A 21,327-nucleotide genomic window follows, 5' to 3' on the forward strand; every position below is an offset into this window, starting at 1 on the left:
GAGCTACAGCTACAGCTCTTCCAAGACTAGTCCCAAGAAAAGGGCCAGAAATTCTTTGTTTTTTTAAATATTTATTTATTTATTTATTTATTTATTTATTATGTATACAATATTCTGTATGTGTGTATGTATGCAGGCCAGAAGAGGGCACCAGACCCCATTACAGATGGTTGTGAGCCACCATGTGGTTCCTGGAAATTGAACTCAGGACCTCTAGGAAGAAAGGCAATGCTCTTAACCTCTGGCCATCTCTCCAGTCCCCAGAAATTCTTTCATACTGAATAATATGCCACCTACCTGTCTTGGTTGCTCCTATCTCTTATTTTTGTTTATTTATTTATTTAACACTTAGTTTTATTTTATGTGTATATACATTTTGCTTGCATGAATGTTTGTGTACCACTTGCATGTGTGGACCCTTGAGGCCAGAAGAGGGCATTGTGTCCCCTGGAGTTGCAGTAATGGACAGCTGTAAACCTCCAAATGGGTGCTTGGAATCAAACTCGGGTCCTCTGGAAGAGCAACCAGAGCTCTTAACCACTGAGCCATCTCTCCAGCCCCCCACCCCCTTAAAGACAATGTCCTGCGTATCCTAGGCAGGTCTCTAGCTCATTATGTAATGGAGGATAACCTTAGACTCCTGGCCCTCCTGTCTCTACACCCTGTTGCTGGGATTATAGACACAAACAACCATGCCTGGTTTACGAGGTCCTGGGGACGGAACCCATAGATTCATGCATGCTAGGCAAGCACTCTCCCAACTGACTTACCTCTGGGCACCTCTCATCTTCTAATGCTTGAGGATTTGCTGCTTGAACATGCTGTGCAGATCTCTGGAGTCAGAAGTAGGGTTGGAGATGGGATTTATGTCTATGCTTAATGTTCCCATAGCATCTCCCCGATTCTGACCAGCAGTATTCTCAGCAGGGTTCCTTTTTCTCCACATCCCCCTCCTTCCCGCTCTCCCTCCTTCTTTATAATAGACATTTGCTTTAGTTAATTTTACTGTTGCTATGACAAATTGCCTGAAAAAATAACTTATGGATGGAAGGGTTTGTTTTGGGTCGTGGCTTGAAGGTGCAGTCCACCATGGCTGGAGGTCATGAAGGTCAAGAAGGTGCAGGAGCTTGAGACGGCGGGTCACATGGCACCCATAGTTAGGGAGCAGGGAGAGATGCATGCTGGTACTCAGATCACTTTTTCCTTATGAAAGAGGACTCCAATCTTTCAAGTGGGTCCTCCCATCACAATTAACCCAGTCTAGAAACTCCCTCACAGATGTGCGCAGAGGTTTGTCTCCTGAGTGATTCTAGATGCTGCCAAGTTGGCAATCAACATTAACCACTGCAAGTCGATGCCTGTCAACCCGGCACCTACGCATATCCCTTTTAAGCCAGAACCTTCTAACTCTTGTCCCTATAGGCTCTTGGACTTCTCATAATGCAAACGCACTCAGCCCAACTTCAGAAGTCCCCATACTTTTTAATAACATCCTCGTGGAGACGAGGTGGTGCCTCATGAGCATAGAGTTTCTAAACTCAGCTCATTAGGTCAAGATTACAAGTTCCTTTCCATGGGTCCATGTAAATCCATATGCAGACACCATTGTTACAGAGACCAGGCAAAGGATGGTCTCAGATACTGGGCTAGCTTTCTTCATTGGGGGAAATAACTAAAAAAGAAAAAGTGATGATGAATGTGTCCCTGTAGCTGTCCCCTAGGACTGATGAGGGTTTGTACCCACAGCCTGGTTCCCAGGGAGCAAGCAGAGGCTGCAGCAGACTCCAGTGACAGGTTTTAGGTGACACAAGCCACTTGCTGCCACTTCAGAGGTACAGAATGATTGGTGTATGGACTTACCCCTCTGCACTCCTTGAAGCCTTCCTTGGTCATCCTGCCAGTGGCCCACTCTTTCCCAAGAGCCCATCTCTGCAGTCTCTTCCCTCAGTGAGAAGTGTGGTCTCAAGTGTGTGTGCTGTATAACTGGTGAAGGGGTCTGTCTCCGAGATCCAGAGTTGTTCTTCTCCCTGGGTCGGAGACAGGGAGTTTCCTTGCATCCAATTTGTAACTGATGCAATGCTGTGTTTCCTGGGAAACTCTTGCAGACAGTGTGTGTGCTGTGGGGGCAGCAAAGGTGTGAAGATGGGGTAACTGCCCCTCTGTCTTCTAGTGATGCTGGCCTGGTTGAGGTCTGATGGCAGGACTGGGGGTGTGGCTGAGTTGAGAGAGTGCACACATGAAGCCATGAGCTTGATCTCCGGCACTGGATAAACATGGTGTGGTGGGGGCATCTGTAATCCTAGCACTTGGGAGATAAAAATGGAAGGAAAGACGTTAAAGAACATTCTCAGCTACATAGTGAATTTGAGGTCTGCCTGGGTTATATGAGATCCTGTCTTAAGTAAGTAAACAAATGGTCTGTCTAATGGGAAGATGCCCCTACAGGTGGCAGCAGCATGGCTAGGCTGAGGCTGGACAGAAGGAGGTCAAAGTGAGCTTGGGGGAAGGCAAGTCTCTCTGATCTCTCTCTTTTACCTAAGAGTTTTCTTCAGGAGTCTGGTCTCCCTAAGATGGTACCATGGGAACCATCTTACATGGGTACCATAGGTAGATGGGCTGTAACTGGGTTGGGGGTGGTGGTAGAAGAGCCAGGAACGTTAGATTGGTTTTCACTATTTGCCTTCTTCATCTTTTCAGGTTCCTGGGGGAAGCCAAGATCCCACTCCAGGAGGTACTTGCCACTCCCAGCCTGTCTGCCAGCTTTAACGCACCTCTGCTGGACACCAAGCAGCAACCCACAGGGGTAAATGCCTGCACTCCTCTGCCCATAGCCAGCTTCTGTTTGAGGCCTGCTGGGCCCCTGCCTGTACCTCATGTCAGGGGCCAGCTCCTGAGAGTTAAGCCTGGTCCTCCTTGGCTATAGCTTACGGTGCCTGAAGGGACTCACGGTTGGGATCTGCAGGTCTCAGTGAAGCCTGCCACACCCCAACTTGGCTACGTCTGAGTCTAGTCCATTTGGTCACCTCCTGTTCTGTGTTCCAGTCAGCCTTGACTGGCTCCGTAGTCTGTCTGGCAGACTGCCCTCCTCATTGCCAGCCCTCTTCTCCAGATGGGAAACCTCTGAGTCATCTGGGTCACAGGTCACCAGGAGAGGGAGGGAGACACCTGGGGTCAGTCAGGACCCCTTCCTTTCCTTCTCTCGTCTTTCTAACCCCTCCCCCAGCTTTCCCATGCTCTCCTAATCCACACAGCCCATTCCCAGGGCTCCTTGCTGGCCTCCTGTTATTTTTAGTGGTCTAAATATACCCCACAGGGTTCTGGGTCTGCCTACATGCCCAGACACACAGGTGCACGGCTGATTGGGACATACTTCTTCCCAGTGAAGCCCGTGGGGCTGTGGACTGTTAGCCCTCACAGACAGGCTGTGTGTGTGTGGGGGGGTAGTGGGCAGGTCATTGGCGGGTTGGGAGAGTCAAGGAGGCGTTCCTTTGGGCTGGGTTGAATGGGACCACACTGGGTCCTCACTGGGAAAAGAGAGCGGCTGGGGTCCCAGTGAGCAGGTGTGCAAACGGGGCTAGTACCCACGGTTGATCTTAAGACTGAGAGGAAGGTCCTTGAAAGGCCCTAGCCTCTGTATTCCAGAACTGGCTCCCGAGGCAGAGTGCCATCCTGCCCCAGATCATGTCATTCCTTGTAGAGTTCCATCTTGCCTTGGACCGTGTGCAGTGATTCTGTTTTGCTACAGTGCAGTGTTTTCTGAGACACCTCCTGAGTCACCTTTTGCCCCCCCTTTGAGCTCTTCAGTCAGCTAGCACTTTAGTCTAGGAGGCCTTGAGAGGCTTTTACAGCTAGCTCTTCTGGGACCCTGAGGAGATTCCTAGCTGAATCTGCTGCCCGGAGCACCAGGGGAGCACGAGGGGAGCGCCAGGGGAGCACTGGAGAAGCTGAGATGCCAAGTTCTCTGTGATGATCAGCCCTCAGAGTCAGGGATCTGTCTGGTGCTTGCCTGCTACTCTCGGGTCAGACCTGCCTCCTCCCCACAGCCTTCCATCAAAGGTCTTACTTCCAAGCTGATGTGTTTACATTTCTCCACTCAAACCTCCAGTGTCTATGACAATGATGGTTTCTATACTTGCTCCTTTCAAACTCATTCTGTCCTGGGATGGAACCGTTCATCCAGGTTTCTGTGTACTGGGCCAAGGAGGACTGGCAATCATCTGCATACCCTGCCCTCGCTCTGGCTCCCATACTCTGCCTGTACTTCATGCTCACTAATTGAGAACCTGTGGGCTCCTTTCCCTGGGCCTGAGACCCCAGGCTGCCCGTGGAGCGTGAGCTTGACCACCCTTTAACAGTAATCCACTCTGAGTACATGAGAGCCCAGAGGTCATGGATGGAGAGGAGGACTGGGCCCTGCTCAGTGAGCCACCAGCTAAGTCTGCACAGAGGTGAGGAGAGGTGAGGAGTGGCAGGAAGAGGTAAGGGGAGGCAGGGAGAGGTTAGGAGCCCTCCTTGCTCCCCGGGATGAAGTCCGCATCTCTTGGAGAAGGTCCAGGAACAGATGTCTACCCTAGAATAGCACTGACATTCCAGAGCAGCATAGGAGGTGGAAAGAACCTCTGAGCTGGGGACTCTGGTCGGGACATGTGCTGTTTGGTGGAAGCCCTTTGCTCCTGGGAGCGTCCCCAGTGTCTTGAGCACCACTGGCCTCCAGAAGGTTCACAATATCTGTTTTTTTTTTTTTTTTTTTTTTTAACGGATGATTAAATTAATGCATGATTGACAAGTAAAATACATCAGGCAGGGCTGTCATTGCCTGTTGTCAGATGTGGGGCTGGGCTAGGCTGGCCCAAGCAGGCACCCCTCCTGGGCGTGGCTCTGAAGGGCCCTGGGCTTTACTTAATGCTCTGCTGCTACCATCTTGAAATTCTAGATAACATTTTTAAAAAGGCCTACATATTTCATTTTGCACTGGGCCTGGACATGGCTGGGGGAGCCCGTGTGAAAGTTGTAGACTTTATATTTGTTGAGTTAGGTTCCTAAGGTGATCAGCTCCCTGCTTTCCTACCCTGCCCCCTGGATGACCTGGAACTCAATATGTAGATCTGGCTGGCTTTGAACTCAAAACTCAAAGAGATCTTTCTACCTCTGCTTCTTGCGTGCTGGGATTAAAGGTGTGCACCACCACACCTGGCTCAGATTTCTTGAAATGATTTAAGAGTAGAAGCTGGGCTGGAGCGATGGCTCAGTCAAAGGAGGGAGGACCCGAGGTCCATACCCAGAACCCACATTAAGTAAGATAGGAATGATGTGCTTGTCATCCTAGCTCTGGGGCATACTGACCAGATAGCCTGGCCTAATGGTGAACCCTAGGCCAAGAAGAGACCTTATCTCAAGAAACAAGATTGATAGGGCAGTGGTGGTGGTGCACGCCTTTAATCCCAGCACTCAGGAGGCAGAGGCAGGCAGATCTCTGTGAGTTCGAGGCCAGCCTGGTCTACAAGAGCTAGTTCCAGGAAAGGCTCCAAAGCTACAGAGAAACCCTGTCTCGAAAAACAAAAACAAAAATAAAAATAAAAAAAAGAAACAAGATTGATGGATCCTGAGGAGTGATATCCTAGGTTGACTTTGACCTACATACACACACACACACACACACACACACACACACACACACATCCCACCACCATCACCACCACCAACAAAGAAGCTGGGTATGATTGTTTAAACCTGCAGTTCCAGCGCTTGGGAACCTAAGGCAAGAGGAGTGCTGTGAATTTGAGGCTGGCTTGAAATGTATAGTAAAATCAAGTCCAGCCCAGAATACAGAGCAACATACTGAGAGGTTCTGTCAGAGAGCGGGAGAGAGAGAAGATTCCGAGAGCAGTTCAAAGTACTCTGTGTCCTCTGTCACTACTTGTAGCCCAACACCCTGGACACCAGAGTGTATTGTTTGAGTTAAAGACCGTCTCCAGTCTAACTGTAGTATAATTTTGACAGGGATGACAGCAACATTGATCTGGACTTTCTGGACCATAGACCTCCTGGAATCTCATGAGTTGTGTATGTTGTATGTAGTTGTTCCTGTGCATCTGTGTGCACCAATGAGAGCCAGAAGTTCATGCTGAATCGTCCTTCTCCTTCACCCTCCACCTGTTATTTTGAGGCAAGGTCTCTCACTGTACCTGAAGACCATGGCTGTGGCTGGGCTTCAGGGATTTCCCTGTCTCCACCCCATCGGCGCTGTGGTTAGATTGGCATGTACCACCATACCTAGTTTATGTGATGCTGGGGATTTAACCCAGGGCTTCATGCATATTATTGGAACCTGAACCCAAGTTCTCTAGAAGAGCAGCAAGGGCTTTTAGCCACTGAGCCATCTCTGCAGTTTCTTCTTGTTCTTTTGATGTTTTTGTAATTTATTGAGAATGTCCTTGCTTTCCCAAAACAAAAAGATGGTCAAGGCTTATCTTGTACAGTTATCTCTCCAAAGAGTGCAGCTTGGCTTTTGTTGAAGTAGAGGAAAGAAAAACCAGTTGTGAAATCCAGGTGCCCAGGTTCACTGAAGCGGCTGGTTCTTCAGCCATAGGAGGGAGGACACTCCCACCTAGGAGTCTGTTTTCCTCTAAATTACCGGCTGACAATGTTAACACTCAATGCTCAAGTGGCGACACCTGGTGGTAGCTTCCAAACATGCAGGGCCAGTAACATCCAAACCTTGAATGTGGGATTAAAAGGGTGCCAGTTGCGTCTGGGCTCTTTCCTCAGTGTTGTGACCCCAGCTGTTGCCTGTCCTGCTTTTATTAGTCTTTCTGTCCCTGGCCCCCTATCTGTAGGATTAAAACCTAATAACTGGGTACAATGGGAGCTGGAAGCTTCTCAACCTCAGGGCAGGGTTTGCCCTAGGAGTCTGGATGCTCTCCTCACTACTGATGTTTCTGTTACTGTGACCAGTATTCCTCACTGGAGTCTCTCAGATGAAGAGTATGTCAGTGAACATTTGTAAAGGATCTTCCAGACCTTGGAAATTGCTTGCTATCTAATACCAAGCAGTTAACTACTTGTTTAAAAGATGGAGGTGAAGGGACTGGAGAGATGGCTCTGTGGGTAAGAGCACTGTCTGCTCTTCCAGAGGACCTGGGTTTGACTCCCAGCATCCACATGGCCGCTCACAACTATTTGTAACTCTAAATCCCGGGGTATGGCGCCGTCTTCTGCCCTCTGTGGGCATTGAACACACACAGTGCACAGACATATGTGTAGGCAAAACCCCTGTACATAGAAAACAGACATGAATAAACCTTAGAAAGACGGAAGGAACTTTATCCACATGGGAGGAATGAGAGAAGATGGACAGTTTTGTTCTGTGATTTTCTGCCCACATGAAAGGTGCGACCATTGTCTCTCCCCTTGTGTGAGGATGTGGCAGGGCACAGCTTCCAGGAGGGAGGGGGTAAGATGGTGAGAGCAGCTGGAGCAGAGCCCAGCTGAATTGTCTGCATGGGGTGTGGGGGGTGATGGTAAGCAGAAAGTTGGGGGGGGTCTTCTTCCCCGAACTAGACAAATCGTGTAGAACAGGTGGGATCCCTCATCCTATTTCGGCCTCATGAGGCTTGTTGCCCTGACAACCCCCTTTTTTACAAACAAGGAAACCGAGCTTTTGTGAGGTTACACAACCTGTTCCATGTCACACAGCTCCTGAATGGGGGACGCTGACCCCAAATGATGTGCTCATAACCGACTGGCTTTGCTTGCAGGTTCCTGACTTTACTACAGCCTCCTGCAGCCCTGACCCTGTTAGAGCCCAAAACCGCGGAGAGGGATGGGAGAGCTGGGAAGGATGGCAGAGGGAGGGTGTCGGTTCTCTTGCACATTTACCCATTGCTAACCCATCTCTTCTAGGCCTCCCTGGTACTGCAGGTGTCCTACACGCCACCCCCAGGAGCTGTGCCCTTGTTCCCGCCACCTGCTTCTCTGGCACCCTCTCCAACACTGCCTGACACGGACATGGTGGCTGGTGAGGAGACCACCCACACCCTACCCCCTGCTAGGACAGGGTCCCCAGAAAGATGGCCAACAGGTCTCCTCAATCCTGGGGTTAGGAGATGGCTAGTGTGGAGACAGAAGTGGTGGGTGGGTGGGTGGAAAAGAAGAGGCAGGAGACAGTTCCCTAACGAGGCTTAGGATGGAGACCCCTACTCCCCAAATCTCAGACACCTGGGAAGGGCGGGGTCTAGTCTGTGCTCTCCACTGCCCAGCTCTGGAGATGAGCGTGGCTAGAAGCCTAATGTTCTCTGCCTGGCACCCAGCAGTGATAGACTCTAACGGAAGAGCTACTCCCTCCACCCCCACCCCATGAAAGATCCCTGAGCCAAAGTTAAGGGACATAAGTCTCCATCTTGCCTTTGACACTGGGCAGCATGGCTGTGGGGTGGTTGGTTAGTCCCGATGAATGTGAGGTGAGCAGACTGAGGGAGTGAGCTGGCTAGTTCCTGTGCCTGCCTCAAGCTTCCGCTAGGCTGTGGGTGAAGATGCAGGCAGAGGAGCCTGACTGGTCAATGGTGCCTGGAAAGCTAGCCTGACAGGGCAGTCCAGGTTAGAAGCAGCTGGAGAAGAGACAGTGAACCTTAGGAGAAGGTTCTAGAGTTTATCTTCTGGTGAAACGGGGGGAGGGGGGTGGACACAGAAGCAAGTTATCATAAAATCTTGAGCAGCCCTTGCCCTCCCTGGGTAACCCGGAACCTGTCTTGTTAGGTTTCTGTGGAGAGGGAGGCAGAGGGAAGTCTTGTTGGCTCAGCACTGCCCAGGCCTGGAGATCACTGGGTTGGGAATCCTGAACTGGAGAGAGCTAGCTGGCCTAGGCTCATGGAGTGCTGAGAGGGCTGTTTCTGGTTTGGGGGAGGGAGGAGGCGCAGAGGTCCCCAGATGCTCTGAGCTTAACCAATCAGAGGAGGTGCCCAGCTCTGCTTGGTTGGCAATGAGAAGGGCCGGCCGATTCTGAGCATGGTACCCACCCAGGCTGGGTGGCTGAGGATATCAAAGGAGAGGGTGGGGCTGCAGAAGATGGGCTCCTCTCATCCCAGCTCCTCCTGCCCCTCCCCACTTGGGCTATGCCCGGCTGCATGCCAGGTGGGGGACAGAGCCGGGCTGAAACTTGGTCCCTGCTCAGTGACAGCACCATGGACACAAGATACTCTGGGAAGAAGTGGCCGGCCCCCACGGGTGAGACACGGCCAGACCCTACCATCTGTAACTATCTTTTCTGGAAAGGCCAGAAAGGCCTGTTCTCAGGGCTGAGGAGGGTGGGTCAGGGCCATCTTGTCTTCTTTCTGCTGACTAACTACTCTCTGTTTTCAAGGGGCCGCTGTCCCTCTTTGACCTCATCCATTCTGGGGACGGGCGGGCAGGCTTAGGGAGTGGTGTCACGGCATGCATGCTCTTTGGTCCTTCCTCTGTTGGACTGAGGCCTCAGGGCAGGGCCAAAGAGACACCATGCTTATGAGGCACCTATCCCCACAGACACAGGAGGGGAGGAAGACACTGAGGACCAGGGGCTGACTGGAGATGAAGCTGAGCCATTCCTGGATCAGAGCGGTGCTGTGGGCCCAGGGGGACCAACCACACCCAAGAAGCTACCTTCCCACCCTCCTCCCCACCATCCAGGGGGTAAAAGAAAAAGAAGCTCAGCCCCACCTAGAAAGCTGCTGTCGGACAAGCCACAGGACTTCCAGGTGACAGAGGGGCCCTCTGTGGCCCCTGCCTCCTCCTTTAGTCCACCAGCAGTTGCTAGCATCCTGGGCCTGGCTCGGTTGACTAGCCTTAGGATGTTGTGCTGGAGCTCCAGAGGCCTCCCACGAAGAAGCTAGGCTGCCCTGGATGCTGGCAGCTGAATTGGGAGTTTGTGTTTTGTGGTCTCAGAGCATGTCTCTGCCCAGTCTCCAGGAGTCTGATGTACAAACATACGAACAATGAGTGAATGAGATTAGCCTAGGTCTGCATCTCCTTTGTTTGGGTACCTGGTCTAGGGTTAGCTCCCTGCTCTCCATCCAGCAAGGGCATGCATGAGTATCTCCAGCAGCAGCAGCAGCAGCAGCAGCAGCAGCAGCAGCAGCAGCAGCAGCAGCAGCAGCAGCAGCAGCAGGGTCCTTTGAGCTTTTCCCAAGATTAGTGACATTTATTTATTATGTGTGTTGGGGTGGAGCATACAAATGCCCCTGTGAGAAGCGTGGCGGTCAGAGGAAAGCTGGTAGGAGCTGGTTCTCTTCTTCCACCTTATGGATCCTGGGGAATGAACACAGACTATCAGACATGGCAGCAAGTGCCTTTACCCACAGGGTCATCTCTCTGGCTTAGTATTTAAAAAATTAAAATTATGCATTTAATCATATGTGTTTTGTCCCTGCGTGTCTGCACATGTGTGTGGAGGCTGGAGGACAGCTTTCTGCACATCCTCTTCTACAATCTCCCTAGCCCTATTTGTTTTTTGGAGACGGTTCCCATGTTGCTCAGGCCAGCCTCTAACTACCAATGTGCCTGAAAATGACATTGACCCCCGGATCCTCCAGCTCTGCTTCCAAAGGGCTGGATTTAGGTCTGTGTGGCCATCAGGCCCAGCCAAGGTTCTCAGAGAAGTAGAACCTTGAATGGGTTCTCTGTCCCCATTCAGAGCTGCTGAACCAGCTGCCTGAGTCTGAGGAGTTGTGAGGAAGAAAATTCATCCCAAGGTCGAGGCTAGCCTGTGCTACATACTGAGTACCAGACCAGTCTAGTCTCAGAGTAACCTATTTAGAAAAACAATAACAATAGTAGGGTAGGTATTAATAAGGTCTCAGATGGGATCTGTCCTAAGGAAAGCAGGGCTGGATTTGTCTTTGTCCAAGGAGATTTTATGTAGGCGCCGTGTTTGGAGCTGTCTCACAGTTCTTACGAGGAACTATGGGCTTTTCTAGATGCAAGGGGGAGGCTGGTAGAAAGAGTAATTGTTTTTGTAGTGTTCTTTCTAGCAGCTTTTGGTAGTTCACCCAGAAGTCATCAGAGAGCTGGTCTTGAGGTTTCTGACTCTTGGGGCCAGCAGGTGGCCTCCCTTCTTTCCTTTTGCTTATCCCTTCTCCTGACTTTCAGATCAGAGTCCAGGTGATAGAGGGGCGTCAGCTGCCTGGCGTGAACATTAAGCCTGTGGTCAAAGTCACAGCTGCTGGCCAGACCAAGAGGACTCGCATCCAGAAGGGAAACAGCCCACTCTTCAATGAGGTGAATGGCCCCGGGCATCAGGCAGAACAATGATAGCCCTTGAGAAGAGGGCCATTATCAAGAGAGCTGATACCAGGGCATGTGTCCAAGAGCATTCTCTTGTGGTGTCAACTTTGAATATGTGAGCCAAGACCAGTGTAGACTATAAGAGGACTTGGAGAGCCCTGCTCCCCACAATGCAAGCATCCTTGTCCTTGAAGTGCTACCCTCTGTGAGGTAGAGATGGGACAGCCAGGCTTATTAGATTCCTAGACGTTGGCACTGGTCAGCTGAGCTCCACTAGTCTCAACTCAGGCTTGAACCTTGGTGGGTGTCCACAGCCCCTCTGCTTAGCCTGAGGGTCAGAGAACTGATTCACCCCCTTCCATTCTGGACCAACAGACTCTTTTCTTCAACTTGTTTGACTCTCCCTCGGAGCTGTTTGATGAGCCCATCTTCATCACGGTAGGTCTCAGCCATCAAAGTAGTCTTTATGGGCTGTGGGTATGCATGATAACACGCAACAGTGTGATGTGATATCCACAGACGTGCCTGCCATTGTGCCTGTAAGCCTGTGTGTGTGTGTGTGAGAGAGAGAGTGTGTGTGTGAGGGGGGGAAGCTTGACTCCTGGGTGATTGAATAACTCCCAGAAGCTATGCCAGTGTCAGATAAACACCCGTGTGCCTCAGGTTGGAGGCTTGGAGCACCTGGCTTTTGGCTTGCTTTCTCTGTCTGTTCTGTGGTCTTAGATTCCTCCATGCCGCTGGGAAGGGTTGTGTGTTAGATGTGTGGGTTCACCTCTGCTGTGTGCTCATATGATTCTGCACATGCTCTGTCATTTCCCTGTGCCTTTGTCCCTTGATTTGTGAGGTGGAGGTCATGTTAGTATCTCCCCACAGGGTTCTGTGAGGTGAGACATTGCTGAACTCCGTTTCTGGGAGGGAGATGGTTCCAGCTGCTGGCTGCTGTTGTCTGGGAGGGGCCTGGTCAGAGCCACACTCTCACAGGAAGCTGTTCTTTCTTTGCAGGTGGTGGATTCACGCTCCCTTAGGACAGATGCCCTCCTTGGCGAGTTCCGGGTAATTGTTTCTTTACTTGAAAGCAGTCAGTTCTCACTTCCCCTACACGGCCAGGCTATGCTGAGAGAGTCTAGTTTCAACCCATCTCCCCCAAAACTCCAACTCAGGAAACCGTTCACCAAAGGTAGAGAAATAAAATATTTTATTTTAGGAAGAGTTCTCGTCTTATAGTTCAAGCAGGCCTCAAACTTATGGTGATTCTCCTGCCTCAACCTCTAGCAGGCTGGAAGTACAGAGGAGTGAGCCACCATGTGTGGCCTCCTTTTTATTATTAATTACACATTTGCCAGGAGGGGATGTGTGTCACAGGCAATGTCTGGGACTGGGAAGACAGAGGGAGTCAAGTGGGTGGAGTACACCTTCAATCACATTCCTGTAGTCAGGGAAGGGGCTGGAGAGCACCCCCACTCCAGCATGACACCCCCACCCCAGCATGATACCCCACCCCAGCATGGCACCCCCACCCCAGCACAGCACCCCACCCCAGTATGGCACCCCCACCCCAGCATGGCACCCTCACCCCAGCCAACACCTCCACCCCAGCGTGGTACCTCCACCCCAGCATAGCACCCCTACCCCAGTGTGGCACCCCCACCCCAGCATGGCACCCTCACCCTAGCACAGCACCCCACCCCAGCATGGTACCTCCACCGCAGCATAGCACCCCCACCCCAGTGTGGCACCCCCATCCCAGCATGGCACCCTCACCCCAGCCAGCACCCCCACCCCAGCATAGCATCCCCACCCCAGTGTGGCACCCCCACCCCAGCATGGCACCCCCACCCCAGCCAGCACCCCCACCCCAGCATGGTACCTCCACCCCAGCATAGCACCCCCACCCCAGCATGGCACCCCCACCCCAGCGTGGCACCCCCACCCCAGCCAGCACTCCCACCCCAGCGTGGCATCCCCTCTACAGGCAGAGTTTCTTTGTGTCTCAACAGTTGCTCCCAAATAATCACAATGAAGCTTAATATTAATTGTAAACACTTGACTAATAGCTCAGGCTTATTACTAAATAACTCTTGCATTTTGAATTAACCCCTTTTTCTTACCTATGCCCTGCCACATATGCTCTACTCTCAGTATGACAAGTTCATCACCTTCTCTCCACATCTCCTTCCAATTCTGAAAGACCTTCCTCCTCTTCTTTGGGCTTTCTTTTTTCTGCAAGTCCTGCCTAGCCTCTACCTGTCCAGCTATTGGCTATTCAGCTTCTTTATTAATCCAATCACAGTGACATATATTCACACCGTGTAAAGGAATATTTTACACCCCCATCAAGGCACAACACCCCCACCGTAACACAGAGTCTTCCTAGGCTCCTGTGGAAATTAGGGTGACCATCTGTGTGAGTTAGTTCTTTTTATTCAGAGTTAAAAAAAATCTTTTTCCTTTGTGACAGGTTGTTTAACATCCTGGAGTTTGGTACCCTCAGAGGTCAGGTTACCAGATGTCTCTGACTTTCCTTTATGTTTTCCTTTGGAAGTGAAGCTTGGGTCCTTGAATGGTTTCCCACAGCTTCAAGCTAACTTCATTTCTGAAAAGAAACACTGCAAAGAGCTGGAGAAAATAATTACACTCCCATTTTCCTGAGATCAGCGTGTGACAGAAAGGAGCAAACTCTACCCTTGTCTCCACCAGAAGGAATTAACACCCCTTTTTTAAGTTCCCCTTTATCTCCATACTCTGAAGGGAAGCAGCCCAGTCCATACCCATGGCTATCTTGTGTGTCTTGGTTACTTTTTATTGCTGTGATAAGACACTATGACCACATCAACTTATAAAAGAAAGCATTTAATCTGGGCTCATAGTTCCAGAGGGTTGTTCCATGATCATCATATCGAGGAGCATGGCGGCAGGCAGGCAGGCATGGTTGTGGAGTAGTAGCTGAGAACTTACATCTACAAGCATGAAGCAGAGAGAGTCAACTGGGAATGGCTTGGGCCTTTGAAACCTCAAATCCCACCTTCAGTGACACACCTCCTCCAACAAAGCCACACCTCCTAATCCTTCCCAAACAGTTCCACCAAGTGTGGACCAAGCATTCAAATATATGCGTCTGTGGAGGTCATTTTCACTCCCATCACCTTATCGCATGATGCAGTGCTCTGCTCCCTGACCTCATCTTCCCCCATGGGTCTGGAGTGGAGTTCTCATGGGCATCCAGGAGAAGGAGCCTGCCCTGGCCTGTGTACTTTTCTTGGTGGCCAGGAGTTGGACAATGGACAGTCCACCTCTAAGTTAGTGAGTCCTGGAAACCCCAGGGTGAATTTAACAGATCTTACAAATCAAAAAAATTGGAGTTGGAGAGATGGTTCAGGGGTTGAGAGCACTTGGTACACTTGAGGAGGACTTGGGTTTAGTTCCCAGCATCCACGTGGCAGTTCCTAACTATCCATAATGCCAGTTCCAGGGGTTCTGATGCCTTCTCTGGACTCCACAGGCACAAGGCACATATGTGGTACACATGTAAGCAAAACACTCATATACATATAATGAAAGTAAATAAATCTTTAAAATACATTAAATGGCATCATGTAGCTATCCATTCAGCTCTTGGATAGATTGCTTAGTCTGTTAAAGATTTATTTATTTTTATTTTATAGATACGGTGTTTTGCCTGCATATGGTCTGTGCTTTGTGCTTTGCTTGTATATATGTGTGTTCTGGTTTGCCTTTTTTTTTTTTTTTTAGCAGTTGAAGAATGGTATTTATTGGGGGTGAGGAAATACACATACAGCAGACACACAGAGAAAATGACCCTCTGCAAAGTAGAGGAGAGGACTCAGGAAGTCAAAAAAATCCTTTGTTTGATTATGCCTCCTCTCTATTTCAGATGGATGTGGGCACCGTGTACAGAGAACCCCGTGAGTTCCTATCCCCTTGGCCAAATCCTGACATCCTGGTCCTAGAGCTGCATGGAGACACTCATTTGTTGGGGGGGGGGCTCCCTTTTTCTTCCTGGTGCTTTTGAACTTGGAGGGGAGGGTCTGCATTTGGAAGGGAAGGCAGGGATTTCTCTTCCATGAAAGCAAACTCTCAGGAGCATCGTCATTGGGCTTCTTCAGGGGTGACTATCCCAGAAGGTTATGGCTAGGGTAGCTAGAGTCTGGGATCCCTTCAGAACCACTTCACGCTTTTCCTTGTTTGCCTGGTGATTTACCAAAGAGATGGGTGGGAAAGGCCCGTGTTTGGCTTTTACCACCTCTTGTAGAAGTTCTCTTCCCTGACACACAAATGTCCAAAGCACTTTTTGATTCTCGATTAAAAAATGAAAATCTCTGAGACACTCATTGTCCAATATCAGTAGTCACGCATGGTGTCATGGTGTCTTTAGTACTCCAGGAAATCTGACCCTGCTAAGGAACCAGCACATCCTGTGGAGAGCTCTTGGTTTCACACATCCATGAGGTGTGAAGTCTGGCCCCTCTTCTGGTCAGGTCTTCTGTCTTGCCCTAAATACGGCAGACAGGACCTTCCTCTGTCTCCTGCAGGACATGCTTATCTCCGCAAGTGGCTGCTGCTCTCCGACCCAGATGACTTCTCTGCAGGGGCCAAAGGCTACCTCAAAGCCAGCCTGTGTGTGCTAGGGCCCGGAGACGAAGCTCCTGTGAGTACGCGCCTCACAACACCTGGTCCAACACCATACAAAACCCCGGGGTTGGTGTCTTCTTCTCTGGAAGGGGTACATGGTGATCATGAGAGTCGCATAACACAAAGAAAATATAAGTAACGAGCAAAGCACTCGAAACCCTGCTGCCCGGAGAGAGCTGTTACTAATCAGCTTCACACATCCTTCTCAGAGGGCGTGCATGTCTAGTTTTCCTAGACAAAGGCCAAGTTGTTCTTTTAACGCTCAGTCGTGGCCTTACTTTCTGCCTGGGGAGACATTGTGATCGTCTCGACCTGTCAGAGAGGCTGAAGTGAGAGGCGGTCTGAGTTAGCAAATGCCAACATCTTGCATGTTTGCGAAGAGGCTCAGATCCTCATGGAGGACAAATGAGGAACTAATTGGACTTAAATGGAAAGGTTTGTTTGTTTGCTTGTTTGCTTTTGTTTTGGTGTTTCTGGGGATTGAACCCAAGGCCGTGCACGTGTTGACCTGTGCTCTACCACTGAGCTGCATCTCCGACCCTCCTTTTTCCTTTTATTTTGAGACGTGGTCTCACTAAGTTGCTCAGATTGGCCTTAGTTTGCCTTGTAGCTCAGGCTTTGAACTTGTGAGTCTTCTGCCTCAGGCTCCCTCATTAGCTGGAATGATGAGGCCACACTGTCCGGCCTTCCTTGCGAACGACAGAATCTTACAGTATGCGTAGAATACCATGTTAGGGTGAGGGCTGTGTGGTGAGGCCATTGTTTTCAAAACTTTCAGTAGCTGTGACACAAGAAGAGGCATGCGGCTGTGCAGGAGTGTGGAGGTGGGCAGGACAGGAGCGGCAGCAGCGAGAGGTGGAGACCAAGCTGGCAGAGTGTCTGGAGACTGAGGAAGGAAGGGAGGAGGGGTGGAGAGGGTGAGAGGAGGGCAGCTCAGCCTCTTGAAGGTTGTTGGAGTGGGAGCTAGAATAATGGGCTAGTCTGGAAACACGCATAGAATCAGAGGTAACAGAGAAGTAGACCCCACATTAAGAGGAGGAGCCATGGGCCATCCCTCTCTCTCCCTCCACTGTCAATGGGCTTGCTGTGCCTCTCTCTCCTCCACCTGGTTCGGCTGGCCTTCTTCATCGCCCTCGCTCCTGTCTTCTGTACTCCAACTTCTTTCTCCTTCCCCAGAACCACACCCTCAGTCCTCCTCTTCCTCCGTCTTTCCGGCCACTCTCATCTCCTTGTAGGCACAGGGAATTAGAGGAGATGAATATTTTCTTCTAATTTGAGATGAGTATGCTCCTGGCAAATGCTTGCCGCAGATGCTGAAGTGGGGTTCAGCATGAGAGACAGGCTGAGCAAGCAGCGGGCCACAGCCTTTTTTGGGTAGCTTGCCAAGGCTGCTGGACCAGGCTGACCTCACTTCCCCCTGTCCCTCCACTGCCTACCTGCCTGCCCCAAGAAGCCACGAGATGGCCCGTGTTTACCATTGTTCAGTGTTACTGCCTTCGTTGGCATAGATGCATGTTCTTTCTGCAAAGGAGTGAGATCTAGGGAGCAGAGCCTCACTCCACCTTAACTGGGGTGCCTCATCCTTTAGCGCCATGCTGACTCCAGGGTCACTGGGTCAGTATTTGTGTGAGTGAATCCACGCCCCTACAGATGGAGCATTCAGACAGCTTCAACTACCACACTGCTGTTTAACTGGAATGGGGCTGGAGTACCGGGAAAGGGGATTCTCGCGGTTGGCTTGGATGCCTGCCATGTTGCCAGTTGGCAACAGTTAGTGTGGAAGATGGTCCCCCAACCAGCTAGGGAGTGTGTGTGTCATGGTCCCCACTGCTCTGTTGAGGTCTAAGCCAATCGAAGTCCTAAGAGGTTCAGGAAGCAGCCTTCATTGGAGTACATGATATCCAGGGGCTGGTGAGGGATCCTGTGTGTTTTCTTCGTAGCTGGACAGGAAGGACCCTTCTGAAGACAAAGAGGACATTGAAGGCAACCTGCTTAGGCCCACTGGCGTTGCCCTTCGTGGAGCCCACTTCTGTCTGAAACTCTTCAGGGCTGAGGACTTACCACAGAGTGAGTGTGGCGCCCCCTTCTGGAGGCCGACAAGAGGCTCCTGCCTGGCAGTTTAAAGCATGGACCCTGAGCCACAGTCTCCTTCCTGGGGAAAGGAGAGGCCTAGGCTGTTATCCCCAGGGACTACCCCACTGCTCATTCCCTTCCTCCTTTTGATCCAACTTCCTCCTGCAGGATCTGTTAGCGTTGCCAATGATACCTGCCTTTTGTTGTCTGGCTGATGTTACAAGGCCTTACTTGACGTACCCCTCCTAACAGTGGTGTTAGGTTTGAACCCAGAGCCCCACGTGTGCACTCAACGAGAGCAGCTGGGTTCTAATGGAAAGCAATACATGCAGGAGGGCTTGGTAGCTGCTGCAGCCTTGAGAGCAATAACTGCCCAGTGGCTCCGCTCCGGCTTTCCCCAGCCTGGTCTGGTGGTCTTATGGAAACGGGAAGTCTTAAACTACACATTGGATCTCTCTCTCTCTCTCTTTTTTTTTTTTTTTTTTTTTTGTTAAAGTAAGATTGACCTACAGATGATCACTGTGGTCATGGTATTAAGGAAATGCGATCAAGCACCCAGAGTGTTTCCACTGAATCAGCCCCACAGTCAGTCACTACATGTGACGGCTCTGAAGCCTGGTGTGAGGGGACAGTGACAGATGTGTAAGATGCTGTTCTGAGTCCCTTCTTCATGGGGAGCCCGAACTGACTCTCTCATGAGGGACCACAACCTGTCACTTTGGTAGTCCTGATACTTCCTGGAGACACAGGGATAGCTGGGGCCGGAGGGGGCTGGAGGCTACCGTTAAAGGAGGTGATGTGGGATGGGAGGCTGGAGGCTAGCGTTGTAGGAGGTGATGTGGAACAGTGGGGGATAGGAGGCTTAGCAGGTGGGCAGAGACATAAGACAATTGATTCAAGAGGGGGAAGCAGACAGGCAGTGACCCATATATCATGGGGACATTAGGTATAGAGGAGGCATGGGCAAGCGGTGACAGATGTGTTTCTTCTCCAGTGGACGATGCCGTGATGGACAACGTCAAGCAGATCTTTGGCTTTGACAGCAACAAGAAGAACTTGGTGGATCCCTTTGTGGAAGTCAGCTTTGCAGGGAAAATGGTGAGGAGCAGTCATCCGGGGGATTGAGGGAGGGAGAAGGCCATGGGGTGGAGAGTCCAGAGAGTGCAGGGTAACCCTGCAGAGGTGCACAAAGAGGGGCCTCTAGAAGCAACATTCCCAGGTTGGCTCTCTAGGCTGATCCCCCTGAAAATGGACAGGTGTGCCCAGATGCCCAGGCTGTAAGTAGCTGTGACTGAACAGAGAGGAGGGGTAGATGGTGGCAGAGAGAGGAGGATTTGGGAGTATGGAGTAAGCATGTGGGGGAAAGAGGTGAAATACATAAGACAGAAATTTAAAAATGAACTTGTTTATTTATGTGTATGTGTTCCTGGGTTGAGGCCACAGCCACAGTGCACATGTGGAAGCCAGGGGATAACCTATGGGAGCTGGTTCGCTCATTCTTTCTCAGTTGAACTCGGGTCATCAGGCTTGGCGCCAACCACTTTTACCTGCTGAGACATCTTGCTGGCCTGTAAAAAATGTTTGTGTGCATGGTATGTATTTGTTTGGGCAGGCAGGCCATGGTGTGTGTGTGAGGTCAGAGGATATCTTTATGGAGTTGGCTTTCTTCTTTCTCTATGGGTTCTGAGGATCAAACAAAGTTTACCAGGCTATCAGGTCATGTATACACACACACGCACATACATACACATGCACACACACATACACATACATGCATGCACACGCATGCACACACATGCACACATACATGAATGCGCACACATGCACACACATACATGCATGCACATGCATGCACACACATGCACATACATCACTCACTTTAAGCTTAAGAAACACATGGATTGTTTGTCTTTCTGAGTGAGTCTGGCTGATTTCACCTAATAGTGCTATTAAATTCCACCCACTTTCTGTTGACCTCCATGATTTTCTTTTCTTTAAGGTTGTGTAGAACTCCAGTGTATTTGCACCACGTTCTCATTTCCACTCATCTGTCAAGGCAGGGAGACTCTTCTTCAAAGTGTGAGGAAACATAGTAATTGTTTTCACACAGTTATGGCAGAAGGCAGACAGAGAGAGAGAGAGAGAGAGGTGTCTGCTGGTCACCCAAGGGATCACTTGCTCCTCCCTTCCTCCTTGCAGCTCACCTTCCTGCCCAGGTAGTGGCATCTGTCCTTGTTGACTTCTGTCCCACACCCTACAGCTTCAGCATTGTTTGTAGGTATCACGGTATCTTTTGTAGCCGTGGCCACACCCAGGCTCCAGTGCAGCCTAGCTGCAAGGGACTCCACACAGCTCTCTTTGGCTGACTCTTCTCTTCCCTGCCAAACTTCCTCATGCCTCTGATCTATTCTACCTGTGGCCCTTTTGAGAAACTCTCCCCCATAGGTACCTTCCTCACAGGAGACTCCATCTTAAGGATGCCACCATCCAACGTGGAGTATGTGGACTGGCCTCTAATCCTGTCTCTTTTCTCTTTCACATCCACATGCCAAGTCTAGCTCTCAACCTCAGTCATCACCCAGGACCAGCCCTTCCTAGCCACGGTGTCTCCTCAGCCACTACTCTCTCTTCTCAGGACCGCACAGCAGTCACTTCTCCGCCACCTTCCAGCACAGTACAGGGACTTTTTGGAGAACCTAGGCCATTTCTCCAAATTCTGGATTTTCTGATTGTTTTCTCTGGCATTTCCTTACTCTTTGGCTCCTGCATTTCCTGGGCACTGAAGGTGGGTGGTTACCTTCGAAGGATTTTGCCTGGAGCTCACCACAGGCCATGCTCCCTCCATTGTGTTGCAACATGACAGAAAGCCACAGTGCCACGTGTTCCATCCCCTTTGGTTAATCCTCTACCTTCTGATCTAACTCGTATAAAGGCAAATGCCCCTCTTTGCAATTGACAGGTATTCCTAGGGTGACATCTTGATTCCATGGGATGTCCAATGTCCCAGTACCATCTGACCTGATACACTGAGTGTCCACCGACCTCTGCCTGAATAAATCACTGTTTAGGGTTACCCATTTTCTCATTTCTAGACAGCTGTTCTATTTAAAAATTTTAACTTTTTTGAATGTGCATGAATGAACTTGTGTGCATGTGTGTGCTGCCTGTCCTTAAACATGCACAAAGGCTGAAGGAGGCTGTTGGGTTTCCTGTTCTGTCACTTCCTATTCTTGATACAGAATCTCTTACTGAGACTGGAGCCAGGTTGTCAATTGTTGAGCCCCAGTGATCCTCCTGTCTCCGTTCTTCCACAGGGACAGGGTTATAGGTACTTGCAGCCAAGCCTAG

General features: G+C 50.5%; 1 protein-coding gene across 16 annotated transcripts in view; it reads left to right on the forward strand.

Annotated features, from left to right (window-relative positions):
• The window catches only part of Dysf (dysferlin), a 201,592-nt gene that overhangs the window by 47,465 nt on the left and 132,800 nt on the right, over positions 1-21,327 (forward strand). For 8 of the 16 annotated variants that reach the window (XM_057791040.1, XM_057791074.1, XM_057791057.1 and 5 more), the window contains exons 4-14: positions 2,698-2,803; positions 7,903-8,017; positions 9,130-9,222; positions 9,520-9,731; positions 11,122-11,250; positions 11,632-11,694; positions 12,259-12,309; positions 15,149-15,179; positions 15,807-15,922; positions 17,847-17,973; positions 18,974-19,077. In XM_057791040.1, coding sequence (XP_057647023.1) covers positions 2,698-2,803; positions 7,903-8,017; positions 9,130-9,222; positions 9,520-9,731; positions 11,122-11,250; positions 11,632-11,694; positions 12,259-12,309; positions 15,149-15,179; positions 15,807-15,922; positions 17,847-17,973; positions 18,974-19,077 — 1,147 coding nt within the window. The remainder of the gene's footprint in view (positions 1-2,697; positions 2,804-7,902; positions 8,018-9,129; positions 9,223-9,519; positions 9,732-11,121; positions 11,251-11,631; positions 11,695-12,258; positions 12,310-15,148; positions 15,180-15,806; positions 15,923-17,846; positions 17,974-18,973; positions 19,078-21,327) is intronic. The other 8 variants (XM_057791089.1, XM_057791142.1, XM_057791124.1 and 5 more) reach the window with 1 other exon arrangement.

The sequence above is a fragment of the Chionomys nivalis genome, chromosome 1 (assembly GCF_950005125.1).
Source record: "Chionomys nivalis chromosome 1, mChiNiv1.1, whole genome shotgun sequence".
NCBI lineage: Eukaryota > Metazoa > Chordata > Mammalia > Rodentia > Cricetidae > Chionomys > Chionomys nivalis.